Here is a 15,108-nt window from a genome sequence, read left to right as displayed (position 1 = left end):
AATAGAGTATCGAGAGTTAGAAGTTATTTACAATTAGAGTTTTTTGTCCTTATTAAATTTAATCTTATTAAATTCAGCCCATCCTCCTAGTCTGTCATGGGTCTTTTTGAATCTTGCATCTATTATCTAATATATCCATTATCCCTACAGGTTCTGTGTCATGGGCATCCTTGATAAGCCTGCCTTCCAATAAAAATGTTAAATAGAACAGAACCATGGACAGATCCCTAGGATATTCCACTAAAGATTTTTTTTTTTTACTGTCGTATCTATCCACTAATCACTACTCTTTGGGTTCAATCATTCAACTAGTTCTAAATCTGCCTAACTGTGTTATCATCCAGTCTGTATTTCTCCACCTCACCACAAGATTATCATAAAAGATTCTCTCATATGTCTTTACCAATCAGCAGCTAGGTGGCAGAATGAATAAAAGTGTTGGATTTTGTGGCCAGTAAGACCTGAATTCAAATTCTACCTCAGACATTGATTTAAACTCTCTCCCTCAGCTTCTTCACCTGTAAAATGGGAATGATGATAATAGTAATAATAGCACCCACTTCACAGGGTTGTTGTAAGGATCAAATGAGATGACATGGATAGGTAGATTGATAGATAAAGAAATAGTACTTCACAAGCCTTAAAGCACTATATAAATGCCAGTTATTATTATCTATATATCTTTTTGTTGTTGTTGAGTCATTTCAGTCACATCTGACTCCCCATGATCCCATTTGGTGTTTTCTTGGCAAAGATACTGGATCGGTTTGCCATTTCCTTTTCCAGCTCATTTTACAGATGAGGAAACTGAGGCCAACAGGATTAAGTGACTTGCCCAGGATCACATTTCTAGCAAGTGCCTGAGGCCAGATTTGAACTCAGAAAGATGAGTCTTTCCTGACTTCAGGCCCAGCACTCTATCCACTGCACCACCTAATCTATATAGCTCTATTGTCTACACATCTATACGGGCAGCTAGGTGATGCAGTACATAGAGTGCTGAGCCTGGAGTCAGGAAAACCTGCCAGTCTCAGACACTTATTAGCTGTGTGACCCTGGGCAAGTCACTTAACCCTGTTTGCCTCAGGTCCTCATCTGTAAAATGAGCTGGAGAAGGAAATGGCAAACTTCTTCAGTATGTTTGCCAAGAAAACCCCAAAATGGGGTCATGAAGAGTTGGAACCTACTGAAATGACTGAACAGCAACAACAACAAAAATGCCTACATATTTTTTATCTATATATTTGCCTCTCTCATGTCTACTGCATTCATCTCTCTAACAGTCTAGTATTACTGTCTTAAAAGAAAATGGAGTTAGCCTAGCATAACCTGTAATAATCAATTAATCCATTCTGTCTCTTAGTAATTATAGTTTTCCTTTCTTAATAGCACTCATAAGCTATTTCCTTAATAGGATATATCAGACTATTGGCAAAAATAAACCTCAAGCTTACCAGTCTATAATTTCAAGAATCTGCTTTTATTCCCTTTCTGAATATTTGTACATTTGCCTATGACCAGCCTCATCAGATGGCTCCCTTTTATCCACTGTTCCCCAAAGATCACTTATGATGACTCAGCAATCAAATCCACAAGTTTGGTTTGTTTGGTTTTTTTGCATTCTGAAATATAGTTCATTCTGGGTTGAACTTGCTAAGTATAGCAAGGTATTATCTTAATATCTTCCTACTTCTCTTGGATTTCCATTCTCTTGTTAGCCATCTTTGTTCCTCACTTTCCAATCTGAAAATACTCTCTTTAGTGGAGAAAAGAAGAGCAAATTAAGAGTTTATTAGTTCTGCCGTCATTCTGCCATCCACTATCATAATCCCATCCATGCCAACTAGTGGTCCCATAACTCTTTGGATCTTCTTCTGGTCCCTAACATAATTATACATTCCTTGTCAACCTCACTTTGTTCTAGGCTTTCTTGTTCTTGACATTATTGCAGAACCATGCCACTTTTTTTAACCATCTCTGGATAACTTCCAGCTCTATCAAAACTTTGGGCATCTTTTTCCCCCTTTCTCTTGTTCCACACCTTATGGCCATTTGCCCACTGATCAGCATTTTAGCACCACAAAGTAAGGGAGAGGAGCAGAGGAAAGGTAACTCTTACTTGGCTCTGGATAAGACATTTGTACCTAGTAAAGCTAGGTACCTGTGCTTCCTCTGCTTTTTTCGGATGTTCACCACTAAGCAGATTGTGTCTGACTCTTTTCTCTCTCTTGTTTTTTTTTCTTTTCCCAACAGAACCTAAGGATGAAGTGGAACTGTCAGATGATGGTACGGAATGCCCCATCATTCTCTCTGCGATCGAGATGGGGTGCAAAATGGGGTTAATTATACTGGGGTGGGGGATGTCTTGGGCAGAGGGGGAGGGCAGATTCTGACTGCTGACCCTAACCCTGATCCCCTGTTTGTAGATGAGAAGGAGCCCGAGGTAGACTACCGGACAGTGGCAATCAACACCGAACAAAAAGTTGCTGATTTCTATGACATCGAGGAGAGATTAGGATCGTAAGTGGGATGGGAGCCTGCTCTCCATCTTTGAGGATAGTGGCTTTGGAACGGCAGCAGGGCAGGAGGCTGATTCTCAAGGAGAGTCATCTTTTTAAACATAGGGTGTTACTTTCACAAATTCCCACCTATGTTATTCTCCATCTTTGAGAACAATTAAACCCCATCATCACCACCAGGAAGGCACTTCAAACGCACTGCCTGAATTAGCAGCTGCTAAGATGTGAGGCCCATTTAAAAGTATTTCCTATTAATGATATAATTCCTCACCTCACCCCCACACAGCCCCAACTGGAGAGGGGAAGAGTAGCAAAATGGTTAGAGTGCTAGCCTCAAAGTCAGAGAAAGGAGCTTCAGTTCCGGCCTTATGCATACTGATGGTGTTATTCTCTTATTCTATTAGTGCCCTGAGGCAACTGTCTTTAAAAAGACCTTATGTTACACTGGAGGTATAGATCTGCTTTAGTAGAGGGAGTTTTCTCACTGGAAGCTTCTTATACTGATGAAATCATAGGTCTGGTTTAAAAAAGAGAGAGAGAGAGAGATTTTAAAAATTATCCCTAGAAATCAGGGGAGCCAGAAGTGCACCCCACCCACTTGCATCTGACTAATCTAAGTCCATCATTTCTGTTGAAATATAGGGCTCATTCATTACACTCATTAGTGGGAATGAAATTAGCTTTAGCTCTGTCTCAAGGAAGGGAGGGAATCAATGGAAGGAGGTGATCTCCATCCCTAAGGTCTCCCCTAATTTTTATCCATCACCAGTCACTCTGAAGGCTTTACTTTAAATAAGGGAGAGAGGACATGGAACTAGGCTGGTACTCTCACTATAGGAAAATATATTTATGGGGAGAGACAGAAAGAAATTTAAACTTGATAGTGCCTACCTGAGGGGCACCTACTGAGATCAGAAGCTGAATTAAAAAATTCCTTTCAGGTGTATTCTACACATATTCATTCTGAAGAAGGGCAACAGAGTTGTGAACATTAACACCATTTCCCCTTTCTCCCCTAAAGACTGCTCCATGTCCCATTTCCCTAAAAGAATAAGGGTCTAATGCAGGACTTCTTAAACTAGGGTATAATTTGTTGATAACTATATTTCGATGTATTTGGACTTCTTTATAATCCTATATATTTTATTCATTTAAAAAATATTATTCTGAGAAAGATTGCCAAAGTGGTCTGTAACACAAAAAAGCCTAAGAACTCCTGGCCTGATAGAAGAAAAGAAGTCTTTACCCTTGGAGAATGTGCTCCCAATAATGGGAGAAATACCTTGCGGAAGGAGACATGGAACATAGTTGGATGAATTGTAAAGGTTCAAGTGGATGGGATATGCAAAGGAGGTTTACTAACTCTGGTCTCCATCTCATGGGCATGATGGCTAAACGATCCTCTCCCACCCCACCCTAACCTCTCTTTTCCTTTTACAGTGGGAAATTTGGACAGGTCTTTAGACTTGTTGAAAAGAAAACTGGAAAAATTTGGGCAGGGAAATTCTTCAAGGCATATTCAGCAAAAGATAAAGAGAATATACGGCAGGAGATCGACATCATGAACTGTCTACACCACCCCAAGCTTGTGCAATGTGTTGATGCCTTTGAAGAGAAAGCCAACATCGTCATGGTCTTGGAAATGTGAGTGCTTCCCACCCATATACCCCTTCCTAAAACCATCTCCCCAAGGTAACACAGCATCCAGGCCATAAGCCATTCCACCTGTCTTCCTCATCTCCTATCATCACCCTCAGTATTTCAAAACCAAAGAGCATGGTACCATTGGGCACATTGACTGCCCTTGATTAGGGAGAGTTCAACTGTAGGTAACTACAAACCAAAGTAGGAGAGAAGTGGGGAGAGTTGGAGATGGGAGAGGAAAGGGGGGAGAGACATTGAATCTTTTCCTTTCCAAAGCTTTATTTAAGGCACAAGAACCCATTCTGGGGAGTCCAGGACTCTAATCTTGGTTCTCTGTGGCCCAAGGCAGAATTCTTCACCTCTCTGTAGTTCCATCTATCCTTTTTCTCTTCAGCTATCCTAATGCATCAAAGATTTTTAACTCTCTCTGTTGAGTTAGGTACACTCTACAAAAGAATGGGGGATTACACTAGTTGACTTCTCAACATCTTTTCTAGCCAGAATATTTTTGTGGGTTTGGGGAGAGCCAATCTTTTGTCACTTTGTTTCAACCCTGAACCTTGCCCCTACAATCTGTGCTGATGGCAATGGACCAACCAGAATCTCTCATCTCTTTGAAGTACTAACACTGAGCTCTGGGGTTTTCAACAGTGGATAAAGGCTAAGATACAGCTTTTTCCTCAGGAAGATAAAGCAGGTGGGATGTTCAGGAGCCTGGGAGAGGATGGTATTTCGAGACTGACTCATCCTACATCTCCCTACTCTGGTTCAGTGCTAAACTCTCTACCACCATTTGCTCTACTGCTTTGCTCCTCCTATCCTCAGTGTTAAGAGTATTTCTTAAACTATTTCCTATTGGAGATACAGTCCTTCCACACCAAATCCATACTTAAAGACAGTGCAATCCTGTGGAAACAACACTGGGTTAGGAATCTGGAGAGCTGAGTGTTAATCTTAGTTTAACCTCAGTTTTCTCCCATATATAGAAAAGGAAATGATAAAAGAGGGCACATTTGAATGAGGTGATAGCTAAGGTCCCTTCTAGCTCTAACACTTTATAATCCTATTGAGCCATGTAAGATACAGAAAAAAATATTCAGTCACTTTGAAGAGGTCCTCAGCTCCAAGCTAGACTGCCTGCCTCATTCCTCCACATGGCTACCACCACAGTCATTATGCTCTGGGCACCTATTCCAGTAATGGAATATTTATGTCAGTACTTGTATAAATTTTTGAGTGGAGATGAAGGGTGAGGGGCAGGAAGCAGGAGGGGTTTGGGCAAAAGAGGGCAGCAGTGTTGGTGCATTGAATTCCATACTTAGCTTGGAATTAGGAATTGGCAAGCTGAATGGAAAACAAAGGGAGAAAATGTATAAAGTTTTCAGCTGAACTGGCTTTCACCCACCATCCCCCTCCGTCTTGAACAGAAGAAAGTCTTAAATACAGTGAGACTGTAAAGTCTTGGTTTGAGGGAGGTGAGAATGGAGAATTTGACTTTTAACAACGTCTGGGTCTGAATGCCTCTTTCTACATCTATAAAATGATATATCCACTCTTCCTGCCTAGATGCTCTTTATGTATTGTCCTCCTCCATTAAAACGTTACCTCCTTGAGAGCAATTAGCTGAGGGAAAAAGAGAAGCAGTGACTTGGTAATATATAGCTTTTTGGAAACGGATCCCAGGTCTCTCAGCTTCTAGCTGTGCTGCCTCTAAGATGGAAAGGACTAGCTACGTCCAAGAGCCTTATAGTTGGATAGGACCTCAGAGGACATCCATCCAAATTCCTACTTTGAAACATGCATCTGCCAAATAATAGTCATACAACCTTGGCTTAAAGACTTCTGTGACATGGAACTCATCCACTTACTCCCCAAGACAGCCTCTTCTACTTTGACTTGACATCAGTTGCTGGAAGTTATCATGTAACAGCCCCTCTCTACCCCATAAGTCAAGTCCTCAAGCAGAATAAACCTAATCACTCTTGTTTTGTTCGGTCATTTCAGTTGTGTCTGACTCTTTGTGATCCCATTTGGGGTTTTCTTGGTAAGGATACTGGAATGGTTTGCCATTTCCCTCTCCAGCCCATTTTACAGATGAGGAAACTAAGGCAAACAGGGTTAAGTGACTTGCTCAGGGTCACCCAGCTAGCAAGTGTCTGAGGCTGCATTGGAACTGAGGTCTTCCTGACTCTAGGTCCAAAGTTCTATCTACTGTGCCACCTAGCTGCCCACCATCATAGAATCCTAGATCTAAATTGGAGAGGACATCAAAAGCCATCTAGTTTAATCTCATTAAACAGATGAGGGAGCCGAGGCCCAGGTGAGTGAAATGACTTGCCTTAGGTCACACAGGTATCTTTGGAGGCTGCCTTCTCATTTTCTCCAGACCTCTTCTTTGTGCTGTAGCCACTAGCTAAGGCCTCTAGAGTACTGGTCTGAGGGAGTTTCTACACCTCGTCCCTTCCCCATAACCTTTCTATAGGTACAGAGCTTGGGCTGCTAATGCCCGTTTGTTATTGTGAATCGTAAACAGAGAAGAACCTTAGCGTTGAAAGGAAGCTTGCAGGTATGTGAGTCCAGCCTCCCTCCCAGAGAAGCAATCTCTAGGGCCTCCTTGAAAGATGTTCAACAATCCTCTGAATATGTCTGGCGAAAGGGAACTGCTGTCTTTCAAAGCAGCCTCTTCTACTAACAGCTCTCTCTGTCAAGCAGCTAGTTCTTCTTTAGTTATCTGGAACTGCAGTGTGTCTCTTTATAATTTTCCCCTCATTGATTCTAACTCTGCTCTTTGGAGCCCTGCACAAGATGTCTGTTTCCTCTTTTACATGACAGTGCTTTAAACACTTGAAGACCGCTATCAAGTGTCACCCCCTAAAGTATTCCCTTCCAGAGGCTAACCGTACCCTATTCCCTTAAGCATTCCTCAAAGACAATAGTTTCCAGACTCCTCAGCATTCTGATAGCTCCTTTCTGAATACAGTGCAATTTTTCAATAGGTTGTGTGGAATGAGGTACCTGGAACTCAATCTACAATATTCCAGGTGTAGTCTGATCAGCAGAGAATTCAACCAAACTGTGATTTCTGCGATCTGGTCATTTACTCCAGTACCTCATTAATTCATTATTTCATTGGTAGGGGTACTCTACTACCTCCCCATGCCTTTTTAGAGAATGTCATGAAGTACTGTGCCTCTCCCCACAAAAAAAAATTCTTAGTAGTCAATCTTCTGGTGATGAAGTTCTCTGAATTTTGCTAGAATAGTCCTTAGCCACAGTCCTTCACTAATCCAATACAATCAAGCATTTCCAGCTTGGTAGGACCAGCCAAACCTTGTATTCTGCCTTTTATCCTTACAGAGCCCAGGCTCACCTCTATGCTACAATGGAGCATTGGGGTAAATCTTTGGTGAAGTATCTAGATGCTATATTTCTATCTAAAATAGCCTCAAATCAAGTTAATTCTTTTTGTATCCACATTATTAGCTCATATAGCGCCAACTAAGACCTCCAGGTCTTTTTCACACGAACTGCTGTCACACCATGTCTGACCTAGCCTATATTTGTATGGGAGATATTTTTATAAATATTAAGTGGGGCTATGCATTTACCTGTGTTATTTTTGGTCCATTATTTCAGGCTACTAAAGGACCAGAGGAACTCTGAGATCCCTTCCAACTGTGAGATTCTGTGATTCTCAGAAGGTGATTCTATCGTTGTTGGCATATGCGCTCCTTCCAAGCTCTGTCATATCAGTGATTCCAATAGGAATTACTCAAAATTTACTTCACTTCCCCCTCCCTCTTGGTCTTAAACTCCTTGTTCTATATCTAGTTATGCCATTCTCTGGTTTCACTCCCAGGAACACATTATAGGACTCTACTTTCCCAAGATCTGGTTTTTTGCTATTGATTCTGTCACCATTAGGATTAGTTTTCCTTCCCAGTACTGTGATGTGAAAAATTCTTAGGTGGGCCCTTGATATCTTCATGCAAGTTATTAGCAAAAATGATGTCCATTGGGCAGTTAGGTGGAGCAGTGGATGGAGCAGAGTTCTACCCACTGCACCACCTAGCTGCCATTTATCCTTTTCTTCTACAAAAGCCTCTAGCAATAGCAACTTGGGCAACAGCTACTTTTTGGATGTTCCACCAGAGAACACATTGTAAGTTACAAGAACTTCTGTACTGTTATCCTTTTATCTCATTTAACTACAGTGTCAAAGTACCACTACATGTGCCAGTTGGGATTACCAGAGAGACCTAAAGTTGACAATGTGTGATAGTCATAATAACCGATGGTGATCTAATGCTTTAAAGTGATAAAGTCCTTTATGTAGTGGAAAGGGCACTCCCATACAAAGACAGGAGTCAAGAGACATAGATTTGAATCCTAGAAATGAATCATATCCTCTTCCTTTTCCACTTTGGCAAATGTGGCTACTTTGTTCTTGAGTAGGTAGAGATTCTTAATAGCTATGTGACTATAGAAAAGTCCCAGAACTCTACTTTCTCATCTATAAAATGGGGATAATAATACTTGGACTACCTACTTCACAATATTCTTATCAGGAAGGTATTTTGTAAATGTTAGATAATCACGTGAAGGTGAGTAGGCATTATGAGTTATTGTCCCTCATCTTTCAATCCTTTGGTGTTTTTTCTTTCTTTTTCGCTCTGGTGGCCTGATGTCCAGACACTCAGCAAGAAACCTTTTATACAAAAATCTTTTTGTTTCTTGCTTTGTTTTTTTATCCTGTTACTTTTTAAATTTTTTATTTTATTTTTAATTTATGGAGTAAAAGAAGCATTTCCATAATGTAGTACAATAAAAAAGATGATTGCACATGAAACTGCAAATCTCTTATGCACAACTTGCTATTCCTTTCAAATACACAACAAAATTATCATGTAAATTTCTTCCTTTTTCCCCATATATATATTTTTTTCCTTTATACAAAAATCATAATGGCTTCTCTCAACCTAGGAAAGGTTAAAGCTACAAAACCCAAGGTAGGGAAAGTGATTCAGCTTAGTGCCGTGCTCTGAGTCCAAGGGACTTTAATGGATGTGTAAGGAGAGCTATTGTCTCGAGCAGGGGGTCATGGGATAGCTATACATTGATGGGGTCAAACTGAGAAACTAAGTTTTATGAGAAGTGTTCTAATTCTGTACAGATTAATTCAGCCTAAACAAACACAAGAAGTTATTTTTAAGTAGGAATGGCAAATGATGAATTTGTGGTGAGGGATTATACTATGCCCAGGAATTGGCACTTGAAATCTATATGGGGAACCTCTTTCTTTTAAGTTAGTCTGACCCCTGAACCAGGTCAGCGGGTTACTTGGTGAGCAAAGAATTAGAACATAAGGAGTTAGAGATTCTTAACAGGAAATTTTGTTGAGCCTGGATAACTTCCAGCCTATCAGTATTTCTCTCCCAGGAATCCAGCCAGCATACCCACTCTGCTTCCCAGCACAGTGGCACACAAATACAAACAAATTCTTACTGCTTAGACAGGCAAAGCTAGGCGGACCATGTGTTGAAGTCCAGTAAGGTCAGCTAAGGCAAGATTTAGCAAAGGAGCATAGATTTAGAGCTGGAAGAGACCTTTGTCATCAGTGAGTCAAATACCCCCTCCCCCCACTTTACATCTAAGAAAACTGAGACCTAAAGAGATTACTTTACTTACCCAGAGTCAGAAAGCTAGTAAGTGTCTGAGGCCGGCTTTGAACTTAGGTCTTCCTGACTCCAGGTCCCAGCTCTCCATCCACTGCACTACTGCTGTGTCATAGTGTTACTGTTCTATGCAGAAAATAGGTCAGTGGCCTGTAGATGAGTTTTGCTCCTGGTTGAGGAAGAGACAAACGCTAAGATGACCTCACGCACATCCTCTGTCATCTGAGGGTGTCACATTCATCCTTCTGGCCCCAATTTATCAGAATACCTGTAGTGTTAGAAGATCCAGATCATTGCAGAAGCTTGGAACCTATTCACCGACTCTCAGAATCAGTCTCCATGTCATGCTGATTCCAGTCTGCTAGATAATAAAGATGCTGCTTATACCCACCTGAAAATACAGTAGACATTATATTCCTCCTTTCCTTATATAATCAGTAGAGGTAGAATCACAGCAATCTGACAAGGGAAGAGCTTTTCCAGTAGGGATTAAGAAAGGAGGTGATGTGGAATGTCAAATAGATTTTGCATAAATCTGGGTATATAAGCTGGGAAGAAAATGGAGAGATCAGTGGCTAAATTCTATGGGGATTGTTTTGTTCTCAGTATTTGTATCCCTAGCATCTAGCTTAGTGACTGGCAGATAGAAGGCACTTAATAAATATTTGTAGATTGGTTTAGGGTAGCAATAAGAGACTGTGATCTCATTCATAAAAGAATTTCCTCACCTCCCAGAGGAAACTCCCTCTACCAGTGTGGGTCAATACTTCTCTGTGAACTTTTAATTTTATAAAGTTGTTTAGAGCACTTCAGGGCTAAGTGACTTGTCAAATGACTAAATCACTGAGTGACAGAGCTAGTATGTGTCAGAGGTGGGACTTCAACTTTTGTCTTCCTGACTTTGAGGCCAGTTCTCTCTTGTCATTCAGTTGTGTGTCCAACTCTCTGTGACCCCATGGATCATAGCACGCCAGCCTCTTCCATCCTCTACAGACTCTCAAGGTCTGTAAAAGTTCATATTAGTTGTTTCCATGACACTATATTCATCTCATCCTCTGCTTTCCCCTTCTCTTTTTGCCTTCAATCTTCCCCAACATCAGAATCTTTTCCAGTGAGCCCCATCTTCTCATTATGTGGCCAGAGGATTTAAGCTTCAGCTTCAGTATTTGACCTTTCAGTAAATAATTTGAATTAATTTCTTTAAGTATTTACTGATTGAACCTCCTTGCTGTCCAAGGGATTCCCAAAAGTCTTCTCCAGCACCACAATTCGAAAGCATTGATTCTGCGGCACTCAGCTTTCCTTATAATCCAACTCTCCCAGCCATCCATTGCTGCTGGAAAAACCATAACTTTGACTATTACGGACCTTTGTTGGCAAGCTGATGTCTCTGCTATGTATGCTGTCCAGATTTGCCATAGCTTTCCTTCCAAGGAGCCGGTGTCTTAATTTCGTGGTTGCAGTTGCCATCTGCAGTGATCTTTGACCCCAAAAATATAACATCTGACACTGCTTCCATTTCTTCTCCCTCTGTTTGCCAGGAAGTAATGGGACTAGTTCGTCAGATCCATCCTTTATGTTAAGCTTCAAGCCGGCTTTTCCACTCTCCTCTTTCACCCTTATCAAGATTCCTCTTAATTCTTCACTTTCTACCATCGGAGTGGTGTCATCTACTTATCTGAGATTGTAGATATTTCCCCTGGCAACCTTAATTCCAGCTTTTGATTCATCCAGCCAGGCATTTCACACAATATACTCTGCATATTAGTTAAATAAATAAGGTGTTCCATGTTCAGTTCACATAGTTGCTTCTTGGCCCACATACAGGTTCCTCAGGAGACAAGTAAGATGATCAGATGCTCCCATCTGTTTGAGGACCTGCCACATGTTATTGTTCTCTGTACAGTATGCCAGAGGCGTCAAACACGCAACCCACAACACTACTGAGTACAGCTCGAACCGGATTTAAATAGAGTTGAGAAATATTTAACAAAATAAATAAAAGTAGCAAAAATCGATGTCAAAAGTAAGTCAATATGTAGCCCATAGGGATTCTTAGGTACGATTTAGTTGTCCCATTTCTACTTGAGTTTGACCCCAGTGTTCTACTGCATGCTGCTTCTTTAAATTGAGAGATTTAGAGAATATTCAAAGCTCTCTTAGAGAAAGTCTGACACGTTCTTCTGAAATGTCTCAAGCTACGGATTAGTTTTGCATTTACAAATATGGCAAAGGCGGGGAAGATAGCTTAGGCCATTGCTTTGCCTCTGGGAGGTGATGCTTGTAATAAAGAAGTGATTAAAGATGGCTACAGTATAGTCACCATAGTCCAAGGTGGAGATTCAGAAACTTGATCTTAGGAAGGGTAATCAAATTTTGATGGATTAAATCAAACTAAACAAATTCCTAATATATGCTAATGATCAACCCAATTGATGATAACAGGTACTGGTGGATACTAGATGAGATGCCCCTCTCTCTTACATTTCCCCAAACATTTTTATACAAGTAAAATCAGGCAGCATGGTGGAGTGGATAGAGAACTAGCTTTGAATTGGTCATTTAATCAGCAAATATTTATTACGCACCCACTGTGTGCCAGGTATCACACTGAGTATATAATCAGAAAGAAGTAAACAACCCCTACTCACAAGGAGCTTTCATTCAAATGAAAGAGACAAGTCCACATGTAAATATATATAAATATCATAAATATAACATGAATAAATTAAAATATATACACAGCAGTTAAATAGAAGGTGACTTAGGAGGAAGGGCACTAGCAGTTGAGGGGATCAGAAAAAGTTTGATGCTGAGAATGATTTTAAGCCATATCTTAAAGGGAAGGAAGGAAGGAACCTATGAGCTGGAGGTAAAGAGGGAATTGATTCCAGTAAGACCTGGGTTCAAGTCCTATCTCTGACACATACAGGCCATGTGATCCTCTAGGCAATTCTCCAGTACCATAACCTTCAAAAAGGTGCCAACTTGCATTGGTAGAGAGAATTTTCTCACCTGGGTGTTCATTTATAGCAGTGAAATCACAGGTCTACTCCTGGTCCTATCCTAAAATCAGACTTAAATGACTATCAAGGTCAACCTTCAAATAGAAATAATAGTAATAGAAAATATCAATGACAAATGTGAAGGGTACAAAAGCAGTCGTTCCTTCTTTACTTTGATGGTGGTAGTTTGGGAATCATATACGGTATAGATTAGTTATTTGTTTCTGAGTCTTGGGGAGTTTTCTCCCCTTTTTTTTAAATAAGCTGAGAAAGGTATCTCCATCTCCCCCAGCCAGCTTCTTCCCTGAGTTGTTGCTAGGTAGCGTATCTCAAAACTGTGGCCTAGAAAACTTTCTCAAAGCGAGACAACCCCTTCCCTAGGATAGCCTAGGAATATCCTCTCTAGGATACTTTTGTGCTCTACCCCTTAAAAACCATACAGACAGTGCCAGTCACTGTACAAGGCATAGGTTCCATTGCCCTCTAGGCAGACTTCCTGACCTCTGCTTCCTGATACTCCTTCCTTATATCTTATCCCTTCTTGGTCCAAGATCAGACCACCTCTTCTCAGCCCAAACTCTTCTTGCTATTGTTTGTCAAATGTGGTGAAAACTCAGTGTGACTCTCAATAACCAAGTCTTCTCATAGGACAGGGAAGACTTAGTGGGTCCCAGTTCTTGGTACATAGTGAACACTTAATAAGCCCTGGTTAAGACTTATCGGAGATCTAATCTCTCCTTTGACCTTTCTATTTTCCTCTTTCTCTCCCATAATTCCTCTCTCCACCTCCAGTGTATCTGGGGGCGAGCTGTTTGAGCGGATCATCGATGAGGACTTTGAGTTGACTGAACGGGAGTGTATCAAGTACATGAAACAGATTTCGGAAGGTGTGGAGTATATCCACAAGCAGGGTATCGTCCACCTTGACCTCAAACCTGAGAACATCATGTGTGTTAATAAGACTGGGACCAGGATCAAGCTCATTGACTTTGGACTGGCCAGGAAATTAGGTAATAACAGACATTCTTTCTCTTTTGTTTATTTGTTTGTTTGATTGATTGGTCTCAGATGATTAAACAAAAAAAAAGTGGAGAATAATGAATTGGTAGCGTGAAAAATGAAAGTATAATCAACTTTTGATTTAATTAACTCACTTTATGAGTTCTTATACAAATTGTCTGCTGGGAATGGTTAATCTCAGATTAACCACCTCTTTCTCCCACCTCCATCCTCAGCCTGACTTTAGCATCCTCTTGGGCTACCCCATCACTTGTTAGCAGTCAACCTGTAAAATCTTATTTTAATGTAAGCTAAGGCAAACTTCACTAAATGGACCTACCTTCCATGGCATTGTTCCTTCTACAAAATGTATCCTAAAACCACATAGAAAGCAATAATAACAACAATAATATTGATAATAATCAATCAGTTAACATTTATTAAGCACCTACTATGTGCCAGACACTGTGGTAAGTGCTGGGGATACAAATAGAGGCAAAAGACAGTCCCTGCCCTCAAGGAACTTATAGCCTAATGTTTGCATATAACATGCAAACAAATACATACAAAGCAAGCTCTATATGAGATAAATAGGAAATAATTAACAGAGGAAAGGCATTACAATTAAGAGGGGTTGAGAAAGCTTCCTACAGAAGTTGAGATTTTAGCTGGGATTTAAAAGGAAGCCAGGGAGGTGAGTAGTTAGGAGCAGAAGAGAAAGAGCATTCCTAGCATGAGGGATAACCAGAGAAAATGCCAGCAGCTGAGAGATGGAGTATCTTATTCATGGAACAGCCAGGTCAGTGTCAGTGGATTGAAGAATATGTGTTGGAATACTGGAAAGATAGGAGTGGGGTAGGTTATGAAGGGCATTGAATGCCAAATAGAGCATTTTGTATTTGATCCTAGAGGTAACAGGAAGCCATAGTAGCAAAATAATAGCTAATAATAGCAAACATTTAATGTTTAAATAATACTTTACATATGTTGTCTCATTTGATCCAGACAATAACCCTTTGAGTCTGTGCTGTTATTAACCCCTGTTTTACAGATGAGGAAACTGAGCCAAACAGAGGTTCAGTGACCCAAGGGCCCACAGCTAATAAGAGTCCAAGGCAGGAACTGAACTCAGGTTTTTCTGACTCTAAATCCAGCACTGTATTATCATTATTATTATTGTCATCATAATCATCGTTATTATTATTATTATTACCACCTACTTTTCAGGGTTGTTGTATCAAATGAGATCATGCTTGGGGGGTAAGG

The 15,108-nt window shown here is 40.5% G+C and overlaps 1 protein-coding gene across 1 annotated transcript in view; it reads left to right on the top strand.

Annotated features, from left to right (window-relative positions):
* The window catches only part of MYLK (myosin light chain kinase), a 313,404-nt gene that overhangs the window by 258,202 nt on the left and 40,094 nt on the right, over positions 1-15,108 (top strand). The window contains exons 23-26 of the mRNA XM_027845152.1: positions 2,254-2,286; positions 2,427-2,520; positions 3,960-4,163; positions 13,636-13,853. Coding sequence (XP_027700953.1) covers positions 2,254-2,286; positions 2,427-2,520; positions 3,960-4,163; positions 13,636-13,853 — 549 coding nt within the window. The remainder of the gene's footprint in view (positions 1-2,253; positions 2,287-2,426; positions 2,521-3,959; positions 4,164-13,635; positions 13,854-15,108) is intronic.

Source organism: Vombatus ursinus, unplaced genomic scaffold, assembly GCF_900497805.2.
Source record: "Vombatus ursinus unplaced genomic scaffold, bare-nosed wombat genome assembly UNPS02014959.1, whole genome shotgun sequence".
NCBI classification, from domain to species: Eukaryota; Metazoa; Chordata; class Mammalia; order Diprotodontia; family Vombatidae; genus Vombatus; species Vombatus ursinus.
This window is presented reverse-complemented; position numbering and strand designations above follow the sequence as displayed.